Source organism: Mesoplodon bidens (assembly GCF_964165515.1).
Source record: "Mesoplodon bidens genome assembly, chromosome: 17".
In the NCBI taxonomy this organism is placed as follows: Eukaryota; Metazoa; Chordata; class Mammalia; order Artiodactyla; family Ziphiidae; genus Mesoplodon; species Mesoplodon bidens.
The window spans coordinates 4,858,110-4,877,052 of NC_138174.1; the positions used below are offsets into that span (position 1 = coordinate 4,858,110).

The 18,943-nt window shown below is 44.5% G+C and overlaps 1 protein-coding gene across 1 annotated transcript in view; it reads right to left on the minus strand.

The window, feature by feature from the left end:
• The window catches only part of USP12 (ubiquitin specific peptidase 12), a 79,689-nt gene that overhangs the window by 37,473 nt on the left and 23,273 nt on the right, over window positions 1–18,943 (minus strand). Inside the window, exon 2 of the mRNA XM_081214714.1 lies at window positions 6,818–6,898. Coding sequence (XP_081070840.1) covers window positions 6,818–6,898 — 81 coding nt within the window. The remainder of the gene's footprint in view (window positions 1–6,817; window positions 6,899–18,943) is intronic.

The following is an 18,943-nucleotide window of genomic DNA, read 5'->3' on the forward strand; positions in this document are numbered from 1 at the left end:
CCAGTCTGGTTCTGCTACCCGACCCTAGGAAATTACCAAGCCACTCTCCCTTCATTGGTTTCCTCATCTGTAAATGACATTTCTAACAGCACCCACCTCTACAACCTCGTAAAGAATCAAATGAATGATCTGCATGAAGAACCTGGCCTGGCTGGAATACCTCATCACCACGTGGTTATGTTTGAAACAACCTTTCGGAGCCGTCTGTCCCGTTTGAAGAATTAGCTTAGCTGAAACAGATTAAATCCTGCCACCCCTAAGTCTACACTGGAATCCTAATAGACTGCAACAGCACAAATGAATAGGAGGGGTGATACTGTCAGCCTGTGGTACTATGCAACTTGCAGTGACACAGGACCACTACACACGTGGACAGAGTAGTCTGGGTGCCAGTGTCAACCAATTATTAAGAATTAGTAAAGCTTAGCCTATATCTTTCCTTTTTAGATAAAAAGAAACACTAGAAATGCTCATATTTTGGTCCCCAATGAATCATCTTACATATTTCATTTGGAAACTACCAGCTGTAATCACAATTATGTCAACACTATTACCTTTAAAATATGTTTTTAAATGTTTAAGTGCTCCATAGTCCTCCACACTGGCTGGCGATGGTGCCATCCTGTGAACACCCTCCCTTCTACGGGAAGGCCCTCCTCCCCCAACCACAATCTGTTTAGGTGGCCCTGTTTTACATAAGTCTAGATCCCACATGCCCCTACCCACCCCCTCTCTGCAGCCAGGTGAACCTAATCCAGATTCTCATGGACATCTGTTCCTCCCCCCTCCCTTGCTCCCCTGCCCCAGGCTTCCTCACGGGAACCGACTTCTCTGTGCAAGTTCTGTACGACTGTCAGTCACAAGCTCTTTTGTAGACCCTGCAACAGGGTCGGGCACTGGATCCAATCTGGCCAGAGGCCTTGGGGCAGAGTTCTTTGTCAGGTTTGATATGGACGGTCTGGGATCTCTGATGATATAAGATGGCCATCAGGTGGAGAGAAGCTAAAGGAAAAGGAAACCAATGCAAAAGAAAACAGAACCAAGAGACATAGACCTAATCAACTTTACAACCTACAAATGGAAAGTTCCATTTTTAGTTCTGGCTCTCTTCCATGATGGCCCCCGTCCCCTGGATTCAGAGTTCCAACTAGTGGCTACTAGTAATTCAGGTTAAAAAGACTTTCATAAGATAGTCTAGCTCCACAAACCTACTTGTGTTTGGGAACCTATTGTGTTAGAAAATTAAAATAAAATCATATAATGAAATGATTTTTAAAAGGCTATTAAAAATGGAGAGACTGGGCTTCCCTGCTGGCGCCGTGGTTGGGAATCCGCCTGCCAATGCAGGGGACGAGGGTTCGATCCCTGGTCCGGGAAGATCCCACATGCCGCGGAGCAACTAAGCCCGTGCGCCACAACTACTGAGCCTGCGCTCTAGTAGAGCCCGTGAGCCATAACTACTGAAGCCCACGCGCCTGGAGCCCGTGTTCCGCAACAAGAGAACCCACTGCGGTGAGAGGCCCGGGCACCACAACGAAGAGTAGCCCCCGCTCGCCGCAACTAGAGAAAGCCCGCGCGCAGCAACGAACACCCAGTGCAGCTAAAATAATAATAATAATAAAATTTTTTAAAAATGGAGAGACTGCACAGAAAGTAGGAAAGGGATACTACTAGTCTAAATCACTACTATCAACTTTACTAAAATAAGTACTCATTAGCTACAAGACAAAGGAAAAAGGCAATCTGGTTTATCAGATTAAACAATTTGTTTTCAAAGAATTTAGCTGACTATAAACAGCAGACACGTAACGGGGGTATTTCACAGCAAGAGAAAGCTTCCAAAGGCTCCTCTCCCTCCTCAAGATGGCTTCTGCACCCCGAGCCACACAGTATTTCCCCTCTCCTAACATCCTGTACCATCAGAAATACTAACGTATTCACAAGAGTTAAGCCAACAGGAAATCCCCACTCTATGTATTATGCAAATCACAGTGATGGCATCAGAGTTACCATTAAGAGTAAACGGCCATAAAAGCTATCATTTGTGAAAATATTCCTCCAAGATAAAAACATCTACAACAGAAAATAATGGAGAACAGACTGTTATTAACAAAGTGAAGAGTAACCACTCTGAATTTTCTGGTAGATTAATTAACTGTGGGGTTTCGGGGTTTTTTTTTCCTCTTCTCCATTAAAAAAAAAAAAAAGTCTAATTTTCTAACTGCCCAAATACACACACTATTTCCCCAAAGCAAGTGCTACTGAGTGATTCTACCACTTACTGGTCGGTCGCAAAAAGGGATCCAATCAGGCAGATCTAATGGGAACCCTTTTCAGTATTAGCTTTTTGGAAGAGCAATTAAAATGAACCTGTACACTTAGCTAAGAACAGACTGGTGGAAAGAAAATATACACGTGCCTCACTTTAACAGAATCCAACTGCTAGGGAAGATTAACCACCAAGTGCCTTAAAGCAGCTACCTTCCACGTTGTTTATAACACTAACTACTTGGCAGACAGGCACAGGGACAGGAGGAAGATGTTAAAATGTTCATCTCTCAATTAACTAAGCCATCCCCCCAACCGCTCAAAGCTCCAACCTTAATTTTTTTTTTTTTTTTTTTTTTTTTTCTTTTTGTGGTATGCGGGCCTCTCACTGTTGTGGCCTCTCCCGTTGCGAAGCACAGGCTCCGGACGCGCAGGCCCAGCGGCCACGGCTCACGGGCCCAGCCGCTCCGCGGCATATGGGATCCTCCCAGACCGGGGCACGAACCCGTATCCCCTGCATCGGCAGGCGGACTCTCAACCACTGCGCCACCAGGGAGGCCCTCCAACCTTAATTTTTAAGGGACTCTATAACAGGGTGATAACTCTACAAAGAAAAAAGGGGGAAGGAAACGAGAGAGAAGGGTGATGACAATTTAAGAGCTGAAAACAGGGCTTATGGAAAACGGTTAAAGGTACGCAACACAGCTGCAAAGTAGCCTGAGAGCACAGATCAAAGAAGAAGTTCATCACTATCCTAGTTCTGCTGCATCTACTCGGACCACCAATTTATTTCTGCGTATAATTCAAGGTGTTCCTCAATCTTTCACAGCTGGAGCCCTGGCTACCTTAGGGATCTCAATTCTTCATCATAATAACCAGGCACAGAGATCAGAAACTGTTATCAGAAATTCCTGCTTTCCTTGGTTTTATCGAATCTCGGTTACTCAGCTTCAGGGAGAAATACAAATTCTACCTTTTGAATTTAGATCGATGCACATGAAGTAATAAAAATGATACCTTCTTAGAAACTTTTTTTGTTTTTTTACACACAATCAACACTGGTATTTGGATACTGGTATCCAATTAAAAACAACATATCAGCAGAAGAAAAAATAATATAGAGCTTTAAGACTCATTTACTTGTTTTGAGGTGATCTGCAAAAAAGTCAGTTAGACACAAAATGGGGAGATTGGAATGTTTATGCTGGAGAAGGTAAAGGGAAAACAGCCTTCAATATAGAACATACTACCATTCTAAGGAAAATGGGTTCTTCTGGGACACTAAAAAGGGCACAACTTTTCTACAAGTTAAGACACAAATTAGCTTTGGAGGCTGAGCCGAATAAGGGTGGTAGCCAGCCACAAGGAAAGGGCAATGAGACTGAAGGACTGGGATCTGCCACCCCCAGAACTGAAATGAGGCTCCTGATCACTAGACAACTCTGTAAGTATGAGCACTTCAGATATTAGAAGTAGAGGCCAGACTGCTCAATAAACAAGAAACATTAAATATATTCATTTAACTCTCCTCCCCATGATACCCCAATAAAATGACAGTAAAAGAACAGATCAGGCAAAAACTCAAAAGGCCAAAGAAGACAATGACAGAGTAGAGATACCAGCGAACTTCCAGAAAACAGAAGGCGGACGGAGGAGAAGTAGCCCAAATGCCTCTAAGAGACAAATGGGTAACAACGGACTCACCTCTAAAGGGTCAGAGATGTTTTGTGGGGTGGGGATCTCTGAGAACACAAGTCTGGTCGTCAGTCTTTAAAAGGACCATTTAGACCCCCAGGCACTCAACTCTTCCTTCAGCTGCAGGGTTAGTCTCCACAAAAGATGAAGAGGAGACTCTGGGTGGAGAACCCTTAAGGACAGCAGTGAGGCACCGAGCAGGAAACAGGACCAAATAAAACCCCGAAAAACGCCCCCGCCAGACAGGCACTGGAGGAGGCCTCCCGGCAGAAGATAAACAGCCCCGGAGAGACAGCTCCAGCTACTGAAATGGGATGGGGGCCGTGGGAGGGAGGGGCATTCGCCAGGGGCCACTCCAGACTGAAAGAGCAGCCCCACCACAACACAAGAAGCCCCTGTCACCCTTTCAGCATTTCCCCCTTATAGATGAGTACAATTTGAGGAAAGCTTCCAACAGGAAAGACACCAAAGTTTAAAAGGGCGCGGGGAATAAACTCCAAGGTCTCAGAAGCAATCCAGTAAGCAACAGAAAGCCTCAGCAACAACAAAAACGATAAATGACATCCCGAGAAAAGGAACAGAAAATACTGCCCCCATGAAACAAGAGAAGAAAAAAAAGTAACGTTCTAAGAAATAAAAAATGCAATGAGCTGGACAAAAAAGTTGAAGATATAGTCTAAAATGTAGAATAAGGCAGATGATCAAAAATGGGAGAATAAGAAAAATAAAGAATCAGTCTAAGTGTTTCAATGTACAACTAACCATATCAAAAAAAGACAAAACAGAGAAATTACAATGATAGGAAGAAAATTATCCCAATAATAGTATCAGAAATGTTTTACAACTGAGGGAAATAAATCATCAGTCTGAATGGGTCCATAAACACTCAGCACAACAGGGTCCCCATCAAGACACAGGATGAGATTTCAGAACACTGTGGATAGAGACTATCCTTAAGGCCGCCCAAAAACTTTTTAAAGGGGAAAAAAAAAGCCCTGTACGTAAGAGATCGAGAACCAGAATGGCATCCACCCTCTCAGCATCAGCAGAAGCCAGAAAGCAGTGGAGTAAGCCCTGAAAAATTCTGAAGGAAGGTTGTAACCTAGGATGGATATCTAGCTCTAACAATAACCAAAACAGTCTTAAATATACAAGACCTCCAAGTTTGTATCCATGCACATTTCCTAAACAAGCACCTACAGAAGGTGTTCCACAAAGCAAGGGAGGAAAAACCCGGAAAGAAGTCGGGATGAAGGAAAGGAGACAAGTGCAGGGAATGTGAAGGGCGACGGAAGAGACGTCGCCAGGCACAGGCTGCACAGCAGGAGCACAGGGGGCTGGGTGGTCCCTGACAGGCACGGCTCCGTGGAAACGGATATTGAGGAGGTCTTTGTGGCTCTCTTTAGTTCTGCTGAAGGCTTTGGGAAGAATGAATGAAAGTTCAGGACATGGAAAAATACAGCAATGATTCATTCCATATTGGGAGAACGGGGGAAAGTGAGGTTGGGCGGGGATGGTGAGAAAAGAGAGTGAGGTTTCTTATCTGCCAAAAGAGGAATCAGTAGTTTGTTTTTTCTTTTTTAATGGCAGTATAAGTACCTTATTTAGGCTGTAAGGATACGTTCCTGAAAAAATAGCCCAAGGACTAATGAGTGGCCTCCTCCAGGGAGGGGAAGAGGAGGAGGGTGGGCACTGCTGATCCTGCGCTACTAGCTTATGCCCAGCACAGACAGAGAAGGGTCCCCAGGCACGGCGAGACACACATACCACTGCAGCTGCCCTCCTCCAATGGCACAAGAAATCTACGTGTACATGATGACGTGCCTGTACTGAGGGACACACCGATCTGGTCAACGTAACTCGCTTCCTTACCTGCGTTACCACCAATACACGTGTCCGGACACTCACCATGGAGCCACCTAACGGTACATACAGCACAGCATAAACTGCCGTGACAACCACATAACAAAGGTTTGTGGTGTTTTCTCGTGATGCAGGAAAGAGTTACAAACTCTAAAGGAAGTTCTTCCAAACTTTTAATAATCTGTAATTACAATGAGTACCTCCACAAGGGCAAGCCTATGTTGTTTTCTTATATTTCACCCTTTTTTACATCTATACCACTGGGACAACGCCAGAAGCAAACTGACAAAGACGCTATAGACACGTGGGGGGCATTTACAAAACTATATTTATATCTGTACATTTGGACCGCTTATATTTAGACACGTAAATAATTCTCAAAGAATCGAAGAGATCATTGGGTCTAGGCCGTATGAAATTTTGGTTATGAGAAAATTCTGACACAAAGTAGGAAAAAAAATAAGGCTGACAAGTTAGAAACTCTTCCCAGACTCTTAAGACTTCAGGCAATGGGGACTTCCCTGGGGGCGCCGTGGTTAAGAATCCACCTGCCCTTGCAGGGGACATGGGTTCGAGCCTGGTCCGGGAAGATCCCACATGCCACAGAGCATCTAAGCCCGTGCGCCACAACTACTGAGCCTGTGCTCCAGAGAGCCCATGAGCCACAACTACTGAAGCCTGTGCACCTAGAGCCCGGGCTCTGCAACAAGAGAAGCCACCGCACTGAGAAGCCCGCGCACCACCACAAAGACCCAACACAGCCAAAAATAATAATAATAATAAATAAGTAATAAATTAAAAAAAAAAACACTTCAGGCAATGTCGTTCCCCTCCCATTAGAGATAATTTTGAAATCCCAAGTCACGTTTCTTGGCATCAAGTCTACTGATACAAAGGAACAAATTTCCTTTAATAAATTATGAACGGCATTCATCATTCTTAACACTACTTCCAAGCATAATTGGAAGGCTACGTATCAACAGATACTTACGTTGACTAATCCAAAATAGTGCTCATTGACTGGAAACTGTTCTGGACCAATCTCTTTCTCTAATGCCGAGGCATTGGCGCCCTATAAAATGAAAAACAGAAATCTTAGTATTTACAGTATTTTCCCAATACCGTCACAATTATATACACATTACAGAGAAACCCTTAAAATAATTTTCTTGTTCCCTATAACTACCTAACATTATGGAAAGAAAATAAAGGGTGAGAGTGAAGAATAAAGGCTTTTAATAATATGACCAAAAACTAGCTTGCAGGAACATTCTCATGGACAAAGCCTGGATCAAGGAATTATATCAAATCCTGTTCCTTGTTTTAAGTAATGGATGAGAGCCCCTGCTGCGTTACATGGTCTAACAGGAGTGTAATCTCAGAGCAGCCATCTCAGAGAGCTGAAATTTTGTGAAATTAAATATGCATATATTCAGTGACCTCACACTTTTTCAGAGGTATATACCTGGAAAATTCTCACACAGAATTAAAGGTGACAAGAACGTTTGCTGAAACGTCACTGACGACTGCACAGCTGACTGCAATCTAGATGGTCTATACAATGACAGCATACTATGTAGCAGTCAGAATAAATGAACTAGATTTACATACAAAAACATGGATATTTGTCAAAAACATAATATTCAGTAAACAAAGTAAAAACGAGATCAACATAGACCACTACCACATATATATATAAAACAGTACATGGCAAACGGGCTGGAAGAATGTACATGAAACACACTTGAGTAGGGCTGGAAGAAGAGGGCCGGGATGTGGAACTGCAGGGTGAAGGACACAAAGGAAAAAATAAAATAAAGCCCAACAAAAGAGGGGCCTTGCTCAAACAGTAACTGTGTGTCATGGTCTCAGGAATACGACCGACTCAATTCTGTGCATCTGAGGTCTCTGAAGGAAAAGGGACGGGGAGTCAGGGGAAGTGGTGGGCAGCACACAGGCCCTGAGCACCAGCACACACTAGCAAATGGGCTCAAGACGTAGCCTGAAAGGGAAGTAAAAGCAATTCCGAAAACATAGTAACTCTGCATACGTCTACCTGGAAATTCCCAAGAACACACACTACTAGACAAATACAACTGATACTACTCACAAAACAGCCCACCACCACCCTGCGGAGCTGCACACAAGATGACAACACGACACACACACCATGCCTCCCCAAGGGTGCGACCACGGTCAACACCACCAGGTGCCCATAGCCCGCCCCTGCTGTTTCCTGAGCCTGGGAAGCCCAGACCTCTGTCAGACGACGCCTCTTCAACTTCCTGACGGTCCAGGCCTGAAATAAGTGCTGATGAAAGGGACCGGGTGGGTTGGTCGTGGAGTTCCACCAAAATGAGACATTTCCTCTAAAACGCCCTCCAGCCATCCAGCACTTGTATACATACATGATACTGTCTTTATTTTTTTAATTTAGGAATTACTATTCGGCTTTCTATAAATCCCCGACACAGTCACTGGTTCACAGATACTATTTATTTCTAAATTTGGCCCTCCATGAACTGTTTTATAACGACATGAAATTCAGTTATTACAGCAACTTCAAGATCTACTGAACAGAACCGTCCTGGTGGAAGGCTACAAGCCCACTCTCCACCCCCGCAAGCTCAAGTATCTTGTCACAGAATTTCCTCAGGTATGTTGAAAACTATCACTAAGCCAGATGTAAGAATTTAAACTGATATTGGTGTATTCAAATGAGTATAACCCCTTTCCCACACACACACAAAAAAGACAAGAAAAGGTGCTATTATCCAAAGTACAACCTCATGCGTCTATGTACTCGGGACAATAAAATGCCAGTACACATACCTGGGGAAAGCATTTCTGGCCCTCGGGATGAAGCAAGAACAGAACACCACGTGAGCATTCTCCGCTGTAACACCGATCGCATGCCACACCCGTGTGCTCTGACCACCCCATGTCCCACTGGTGTCCCTACACGCTTCCAGGCGCTGCTCAGAAAGCCCTTCCCCCACCCATCCTGGCCTCAGGGTAGTTTTGACTACGATTCAAGTTCTTAGCTTCTCCGTGCCTCAAGTTCCTAAGGGTAAGAGGGAAATGGCACCAACTACTTTACAGAGTGGCTACGAACAAACTGAGTTGAAGCTTTTGTAAACGCATCTGGCTGTGCCTTGTACGTGAGCCGGTGTCCGTAAATGCCGCTTCTCTTCTCTCCCTTCCCTTCAATTCCAAGGGGAAGAAAAGCTACTCTCACTGGCCAGTAATATTAATAAATATGACCGGCTCCATGCAATAGCTAAGAAATAACAAGAGAAGGAAACAAAAATCAGAAGGAGAAAATGAGGAAGCTTCATAAAAAAAAAACAGATCATCTCCCCAGTCTGGCCAACTCCACAACACGGCCCCTGGAAGAACCCTCATAATACTCCCCAAAAGCCGAACCACCAGCAGAACCACAATCCAACGAGGCTGGATCGAGGAGGAGGTTAAGTGCGATGAAGTGGAAACTCAGACCACTGTCATTTAACCTTTCTGGTAATTTAAGAATTTTTATTTGCAAAATAAAAGGGCCAGTCTCCTCAGCAATTTTCCAAACCCCCAGCTCTAAGCTTATCTGTTGGGTTTTCAAGTAAGCCTTTACACAAACTTAGGTTTTCACAGCCGAAGATCAGGTAATTTCTGAAGTGTCTTCCAACTTAACATTCTGTCATATTTCCAATCACTTTTATCGACACTTCTGAGGACACTACTGTAGTAACACAAAGCTCCAGGGAATTCTAAGCCAACCGACACATGCCGAGCAACACGGTTTGACAGGGAGGGATTGTGGCTGCAGATACAGCAAGGGCAGCAGATGGAAACGGACAGTACAGAGAGAACAGAATTTGCCTGGCGACAGGTCTAAAGCAAGGCACAGCACAGTAAACTATACCTCAGTACAGCATAGTGACGCCGCAGAGAGGATTCTGTGAACTACAGGAGGATAGCCCCACGGCAGGAATTCAAGACTTCCTTGCAGAAACGACCAGAGCACATGCCTACCTCTAGCCAAATGCTAACTACAAAGGCAAAGTGTAGACAAAGCAATCCAGTTTCCGATGAGTGTTTTTTTTTAATTTAAGTGTTTTCAATACTACAGTTAGATATAACTGGTGAAAAAACACCACGAAGCCGAAAACTTGCCACACAATTTTTAGTACGTTTACCAGAGTTCTCAAACATCATCCCTTGAAGATTTTATTGAAGGCTGACACACCCTATCATGTCAAACAACAGTCAGTCAAGCACCGCAAGATTTAAATTGAGCCTAGAACAAGTCAACATCCAATAGTAATGGCTCTGAACAGCCTTGCATCCCCACACTTGAGAAATATGACCCTACTGCAATTAACAATGCTTTATGAAATCACGATTCTCTACTGGGATAAAGGGAAGAAATGTTGGTGTTCTCAGTTAGGAATTTCTGCTCTAAAGCTTTCGTGAGGAACAGGATTCATTTGTTTAGTCTGAGAACACAGCACGCTCAGAAGGAAGAAGACATCCTGACTGTTCTGTCTCCGTTTTTGTAACTTACATAAGATTATTTTAGACTCAGGACCTATGACTACAAATTCATCAAGAAGAAGTAATTAGATATTCGTGACCCTCCTGATGAAAACAACCAAAAGGTGAATGAATCTTTTAATTAAAACAATAATAATTTACTGAGCTGGTGAGAAAATAAGGAATCTGCAGAAACCAAAAAACGAAGCCATGGGAGAACCCTGGGAGATAAGCAAATGCCAAAGATAGATTTTACATGGAGGTCACCTGCCAACACTAATGATGACCTGTGCACCCTACTCTGACAGCTGGATGGAACAGAACATGGTAACCGGGTGCTGAAGCTTAGGGCCCACCAAAGACAGGGAGGCCAGCAGAAGACCCCAGCGTGACAGTGAGCCCAAGAGGGCTGCTATGTCTTCAGCTAAGGGGGAACAAGAAATAACCTTGCACCACAGAAGGAGACAGCAATGAAACCTGCCTGACGTGTCCTTGGTGTGGGAGTGGGCGAGATGATAAACATCTTCCCAAGAGTCATAACGACAAACTGGCCCTAATCAAAGTTTGTGACCCACATTCGCACGTGCTATATGATCTTACCAACAAACAAACGAAATCAGGCAGAAAATGTAATTCAGAGAGGTCCTGAGTTGACAGTGCCCTCCTCCACCCTACAACTAGCAACGGACGGAATTACAAACTCACTCTACAAGACAAGGTCAACCCACCCCTCGAAGAATTCCCACGAACGCAACTCCAAGAGAGCTGAGTCCGCAATCAAAAATCACACATACACAGACAGACAGACAGAGCACCACGAGTAGAAGCCAGCAGAAGCACAGATGGCAGAATGAGATTCAATATATTAAACACCAGGACTATGTCAGACATGATATAAAACAAATGCTTAATACGTGCAAAGAAACAGCAAAAGCTTGATTATAAGAACAAAGATGAGAATTTAAAGCCTAAGCTGATTGTTTTAAAGAACCAAATAAAACTTCTAAATATACAAATTATAAAACTTTTAAATATAAAAATTAATTGAAAGTTTAAAACTCAATGGTAACTATGAAGACAGTTCAAAACAACAACAAAAAACAACAGTGGTTGCCAGGGATTAAGGAGAAGGAGGGATGAACAGGCGGAGCGGAGAGGCTTTTTAGGGCAGTGAAAATACTCTGTACGATACTATAATGATGAATACATGTCATTATACATTTGTTCAAACCCACAGAAAGTACACCAAGGGTACACTGTAGGATAAACTATGAACTTTAGGTGATTATGACGTGTCAGCATAGGTTCATCAATTGTAATAAGTGTGCCACTCTGGAGGTGCTGTTGACAAGGGGTGAGGCTGTGCACGTGTGGGCAGGAGGTATATGGGAAATCTCTGTACTTTCCCTTCAATTTTGCTGTGAAACTAAAACTGTTCTTAAAAAAAAAAAAGTTTAATAAAATAAATAAATAAATAAAATCAGAAAGAAAAAAACCCTCAATGGCTGTGCTTCAGAAACAAGGTTAATATTGGATAGTATTTTAAAATCAATATCCCTGTCAATATAATGCTACTAACTGAAACTAAAGGTTTATTAAAAATAGGAAGTATTGTTTTACAGAAAAAATTTCATGGAAAAATGGAGCCATGAGGGAGCTACGGAGAGAGACCAGGGTACACTAAAAATAGCACTCAACTAGCAAAGCTACAGGCTTGAGTCTGGCTCTGGCCATGCCACTAACTACCTGTAATACCTTGAGAAAAAATGCTTCTCTCTCGGGACCTGGGTTATCTCGTATGTAAGATCTTGATCTCTATAGTACCTCCATCCCCACATTTCTAACAATGTGTGAACCTACTGGCTCTTCCAATCTTATTAAAACATTAAGGATAGGGCTTCCCTGGTGGCGCAGTGGTTGAGAGTCCGCCTGCCGATGCAGGGGACACAGGTTCGTGCCTCGGTCCGGGAAGATCCCACATGCCGCGGAGCGGCTGGGCCCGTGAGCCGTGGTCGCTGGGCCTGCGCGTCCGGAGCCTGTGCTCCTCAACGGGAGAGGCCACAGCAGTGAGAGGCCCGCGTACCGCCAAAAAAAAAAAAAAAAAAAAAAAAAAAAAAACATTAAGGATAAAATGTTGCACAGTCTATTCAAGGTCAGACACTAACAAGGTTCTGGATGAAAGTTAGTACAGTATCATCCTCAGAAACAATCATCCCATGTAAGACTTTGCAGGCCATGGAGTAAGTGCCTCCTTAAACCTACTTAGTATGATTCTTAGAAAGCTGAATCATGCCAAAAATAACCACCCAAGTGAAAGAAGAGTAAGCTGAAACTATAAGGATACCCTTTATTTGTTAAGGGTACCTATGTTTTGAAGATACCATCTGCAAATAGGAAAAAAGAAAATCACTTGGGAGACAGCTGCTTCTGATTAAATAATGTTTACACAGTCAACCGTGGAAAACACACATCTGACTGCCCTGCATGTGCCATTATGAGAAAGAAACAATTACACAAAAGGAAACTGATACCCAGGAATGTTTTCAAGAAAGTAAATTAAGGAAATCTCTTCCACAATCTAAAGCTAGACTATGGTAAAAAATGGTATCTATGAAGACATATCATTTTGAAAAGCTAATTATGTTCAGTGTATACTGTTTAAGAAAACAGGGTACTTAATACATTTTAGTAGGAAATAAAAAATGATGAAAACCTAAAAGATGAACATCTCCATCAAGAAAACATACTTATCAAGAATACAGTCGTCCCTCAGTATCTGTGGGGAATTGGTTCCAAGGACCTCCACGTGTACCAAAATCCAAGGATGCTCAAGACCCTTATGTAAAGTGGTGTAGTACTTGAGTATAACCTATGCACACCCTCCCGTATGCTTTAAGTCATCTCTCAATTACTTATAATACTCAATGCAATGTAGATGCTATGTAAATAGTTGCCAGCACACAGCAAATTCAAGTTTTGCTTTTTGGAACTTTCCAGAATTTTTTCCCCAAATATTTTCAATCCTCGGATGTGGAACCCACAGATACGGATGGCCGGCACTTCCTTCTTTACATTAGATAGTTACAGTTCTTTATAGCAGATAGTTTGTATTTAATACAAACATGAGAAAATACATTTTCCCCACTTCTGTGTTTCAAGTCATATCTTAGAATCCAGTGTTTATCATTCCAAGTTTAACACTGAAGTGGGTCAGATCAGGTCAGTACCCAAAGGAGAACTGCCAAAACAGGCAGGAAAGGCTTCCTGATGATCAAAGGAGCAAGCGACCTTAGCAAATTAAGAACAGTTCTGGAGGCACAGGAAGAGCCGATGTGAGGATGTGAACACATCCTTTTACTGCTGTAAAAGGATGATTCCAAAGTAAGAAGATGTAAGAAACAAGTTTCTGTCTCCTAAACAAGAAAACAGAGAAGAAAGAGAAGGCTGAAAGTCCATGCCTGTTCTCCCGGAAAACGCTGTGCCCCTGAAACTAAATCAAAAACAACAAACATTTTAATGAAAAAACAAACCATTTCCATACCCTCAGTTTCAGGCATCATAAAAATCCTCTCAAAGCAGCAGTCCTTCAGAAAAGATGAACCTCAGTAAGCATCTGAGTACTTCTGCCCAGCCCTGTGCCAAAAGCTGTGGAACGTTATTCTCAAACAGTCACACCCATTAGTGGCGGGGTGAGGACAACTCAGGGGATCACAACCACCATTTTCTTTTTCAGTAAAATAGAACAGATGACAGTACATCTCCCTACCAAGAGAAAACAATGGTTTGTGGAACTTTTGTTCCAATATTCCAGTATGCATGTATTAGGTCTAATTGTAAAGCTAATTTTTACTGTGGGTGCAAATCAGAAAACTTTTGATATACATTAAAAAGGATAAAGAGAAACTACCGAAGTCATAATCCAACTGGGGAGCACACAGTGAATAAAAATTAGTTTTTCATGATGACAGGTAGAAAATTATTTTTAAAATAAATCTAAAGTTATAAAGGAGAGAACAGATACCAAACTGCTCTGCTACAACACAGTACGCACTACAGGGTGTCAGGACAGGAAAGACGCTGAGAGCTGGAGAACTGGGGGAAGCCTTCACAAACAGATGGAACGAAAAGAGCCAAGCCTCGATTTTCCTTCAGAGGCATTTTCATCAGCGCTTTGCACGTGCCCCGATGCACGTGAGCGCGCGTCCCCCTCCAGCTCAGGCTGTGCGGCACTGAGCGAGGCCCACAAACCAGGAGGCCTGCCTTCCTGGCCTGGTTCTAACACATGAACAACTAAGCGGCGTCACCTTCTGCAAATCACTGCTCACTTTCCTCACCAGCAAGGTGAGAGAGACCAGATGTGTGGCACCTACTGAAAACCTAAAATGCTTCAATTCTAAAACAGCGGCAATACAGAGTCACATTGAAGGTGTGAATTTAGGGCAAGCTATTTCACCCCGAACCCCACTTTTCCCATCTCCCAAACAGGGCAAACGACAGCCCCTCCGTGGCCTGTTTCCATCAAATGGACGGGAGGCGTTCCGAGCGAAGCCTGGCACAGAAGGCGCTGAATACGCAGTCCCTTTGCCCCTTCCTACTCCCACCTTGGGCTGGACCCCTCGAAGACCTGAAATTCCCACAGTGACTGAGGAAGGATCTGGGGGTCCCACACTCAGGACAGTCATTCTAAGGATCTTAGGCCCGCCACAGTGGTCTTCTCTGCTTGTAACTCTGCCATCAGAGTTAAAACGGGCTCCAAAGAAAGGACAAAGGACCCCGGGACTGGCCCAGACCTAAGACGGCGCTGCCCTGCTGCAGAAGATCACAGGGGCTGCGAGTGCTTTTGAGAAGCAGCGGCCACACGGGGCAGAGCCACCCTGGCGAGACGGGCTGTGCTGCCAGCAACACTCAGCCGCGCAGGGAGGTCAGAGCCCAAGGCCAGCGCACGAGGCAGGGCCCGAGGCAGGTCCTCCAGAAGCCATCTCCGTGAGCTCCTCAAAGAAGGGGAGGGCTTCCCTGGTGGCGCAGTGGTGGAGCGTCCGCCTGCCGATGCAGGGGACACGGGTTCGTGCCCCGGTCCGGGAGGATCCCACATGCCGTGGAGCGGCTGGGCCCGTGAGCCATGGCCGCTGAGCCTGCGCATCCGGAGCCTGTGCTCCGCAACGGGAGAGGCCACGGCAGTGAGAGGCCCGCGTACCGCAAAAAAAAAAAAAAAAAAAATGCTCAGTATCACTACTCATTAGAGAAATGCAAACCAAAATCACAAGGTACCACTTCGCACCCAACAGGATGGCCAGAATCCAAGGGAAAAAAATGGAAAATAACAAGCACTGGTGAGGATGTGAAGAAATTTGGTGGTTCCTCCAAAAATTAAATATGGCATTACCATATGGCACAACAATTTCAATCCTAGGTATATATCCAAAAGATCTGAAAACAGGAAGTCAGACACTTGTATGTCAATGTTCACAGCAGCATTAGTCATTATAGCCAAAAGGTAGAAACAACTCCTAATGTCCATCAAGAGAGGAATAAACAGGGGCTTCCCTGGTGGCGCAGTGGTTGAGAGTCCGCCTGCCGATGCAGGGGACACAGGTTCGTGCCCCGGTCTGGGAAGATCCCACATGCCGCAGAGCAGCTAGGCCCGTGAGCCATGGCCGCTGAGCCTGCGCGTCCAGAGCCTGTGCTCCGCAACGGGAGAGGCCAGAGCAGTGAGAGGCCCGCGTACCACACACACACACACAAAAAGAGAGGAATAAACAAAATGTGGAATAATATAACAGAATATCATTCAGCCATATAAAGAAATGAAGTACTGATTCATGCTACAACATGCATGAACTTTGAAAACATTATGCTAAGTGAAATAAGCCAGACATAAGAGGACAAACAGTATATGATTCCACATACATGAAATACCTACAACAGACAAATTCACAGAAGACAGAAAGCAGACTAAAAAAAAACAAAAAAAGAAAGCTGACTAGAGGGCAATGAAGTCTGCAGACAGGGAGGACAGGGAGGAATGGGGAGTTTTACTGAATGGCTACAGAGCTTCCGGTTGGGGTGATAAAAATATTTTGGAATTAGATAGTGGTGATGGTTGCACAATATGCTGAATGTAATTATGTTACTGAAATCTACACATAAAATTAAAATGGCCAATTTTATGTTATATATATTTGACCACAATTTTAAGAAAAAAAGACAAAGACAGGTGATCAAGGGTCAAGGATGCTACACTGAGATCCCAAAACAAGAGTTAATAAATACACTTCCTTTCCCACCATGGTTTTTCTGGAGGGCAAATCACTTGCTGAAATCCAAAATTTCTTGGGTGAAAAACGTAACTGCGGGGATCAGATAAGGCCAAGTGTTGCTTGTTTAGTGTCACAAGCCCCAAAAGATAAGTTAATCCTTGAAGCAAACAACATCTACATTCAACTGCTTTGATTCAGCAAGCTGCAACAGTGCAAAACAAAGACATCAGGAAAATTCTGGGAAGCACCTATGTCTGAGAAAAGATCCGTTCAGCAGGGCAGAGACTAAGTGTCGTCCAGCTGCTGAAACAGCAAGAGGCTGAATGACACCCAGTGTTCATGGGTGGCACTTCTTAAAAACTGCAGTAAACTTCATCTTTTAAAATAAACACAGATTTACATATTTTCAATACAACTAGAATACGATTTTCAGAATGCAGGGAGACATCCGTGTGGGAACCTGAGCTTGGCGACAGTATAAACTTCCCGTGCGCAGGCAGCAGGACCAGCGGGGGCCCGGAATCGGGGACGGAGTCCGAGCCCAAGGTCGGCACCACTTCATCAGCCATGAACAAGTCACTGTAGCCGGCTTGGTCTCCTCACCTTTTAATACAAGGAAACACCTACTCTGCCGAGCTCACAGGTGTGGAAATCAAACAACGAGGGTGAAACTTCACTTTGTAAAGGAATTGGAAGCATCAGTCACTCGAATTCTCCTGAGTGATCATTTTACCAAACTGATCAACACAATGGAAAATTCCAAGAGAAGACAGTTAAGTACTTTACTTGTACTTTGTTTTGGAAGTTACTTGTGTAGGTAGAAGGAAAATACACAGCTCTTTTTTGTGGCCTCTCCCGTTGCGGAGCACAGGCTCTGGACGCACAGGCTCAGCGGCCATGGCTCACGGGCCCAGCCACTCCGCGGCATGTGGGATCTTCCCAGACCGGGGCACGAACCCATGTCCCCTGCATCGGCAGGCGGACTCTCAACCACTGCGCCACCAGGGAAGCCCCACAGCTCTTTAATCTATCCCAAAGTCTGAAGTTAGCTCCCTCTGGACAGCTGTAGTAAAGACTAGAACGAGCATCAGATCCCTTTTCTTCTATTTAATAAATATGGCAGGTTCACACACTGAAAACAATGCCAACTGTGGAGGGTAGAGAGTAAAACCTAAGTGTTAATTGCCACTCCCTCCCTTCAGGTCCTTCCCCAGAGACACCTGCTGCGAACAGCTTGGTTTCAGCTGTAGGTGGTTATTATCGCAGGTGTAAATAATCGCTATCTTGTCAACAGCTTTAAATCTGCCCTGCAAATGAAAAACTGGCACACACACACTCCTCCAACTCTCCTTCCCCACGTCACCTCCTAATTTTTATTACAAATCATTAGATATAATACTGCTTTAGGGAATCTAGTAATTCTACATTTAAATCTCTAGCTAGATTAACCAATTTCATAAAGGACTAAATTCCCGCTATGCAACCAGTTGCCTCTCCCTCTACCTCTCTCCTTCCTCCACTTGTTTACCTACGCAGGGACCGTGACACTTACATTTGCTTCTGTAGTGATAACTAGATCTGCCACCCTTTACTTAAAACCCAAGAGTTCCATGGACAGCAGCCCAGAGGGCAGCTAATGCCGCTCAGGAGCTCGACTCAAAGCAGACGGGGAGAGAGGTGCCGAACAACCTCGACGTAAGAAAAGCTTAGTTACACATGCGAAAAACTTTACAGGTAACTGCCAGAAAACAAAGAAAATATCATCACTGCAACAAACGGCGGTACAGGAAAGCCAAAAAGAAAAAAGCGAAGGAACAGAAATGTGGCCCTTGGTCATTAAACCACTGCCACTTAAAGGAGAACCAAGTTTCTTGTTCTCTTTCAAGCTCCCGCTTTTCCTTAAGTTTCTGGAAATCCTCGCTTAGCTCTTCTGACTCGTGAATGAAAGATGACCAGCATCGGTATCTCTGGCTGGGATTCCTCTGCATTTGTCCTGAAAGCGCTGGTTCCCAGTTCCAAGGAAGCGGGTGCTTGGAGGAGTGGGGAGGCTGGGTACCAGGGGGCGCGGCTGAGGGTGGCTGCATCCCAGCCCCACGTCTGCAGGGACACCGGCCCACCCTACGCCCCTCCCTGATCTCTCCACTCCTGAGCCCTAACGGCCTATCCGCCCCCAGACAGAAGGTCATCCGCTCTCTGCAAAGACCACGTCTCTGGCCTGACCCCACGTGCCAGCTACTCTGTGCGAACAGGAAGAGAGAAGGCTCCCCTGAGCCAGCTCTTCCAGCGATTACCATGGTGATGGCATCACAGCCACACGCCAACCGTGAACTGCA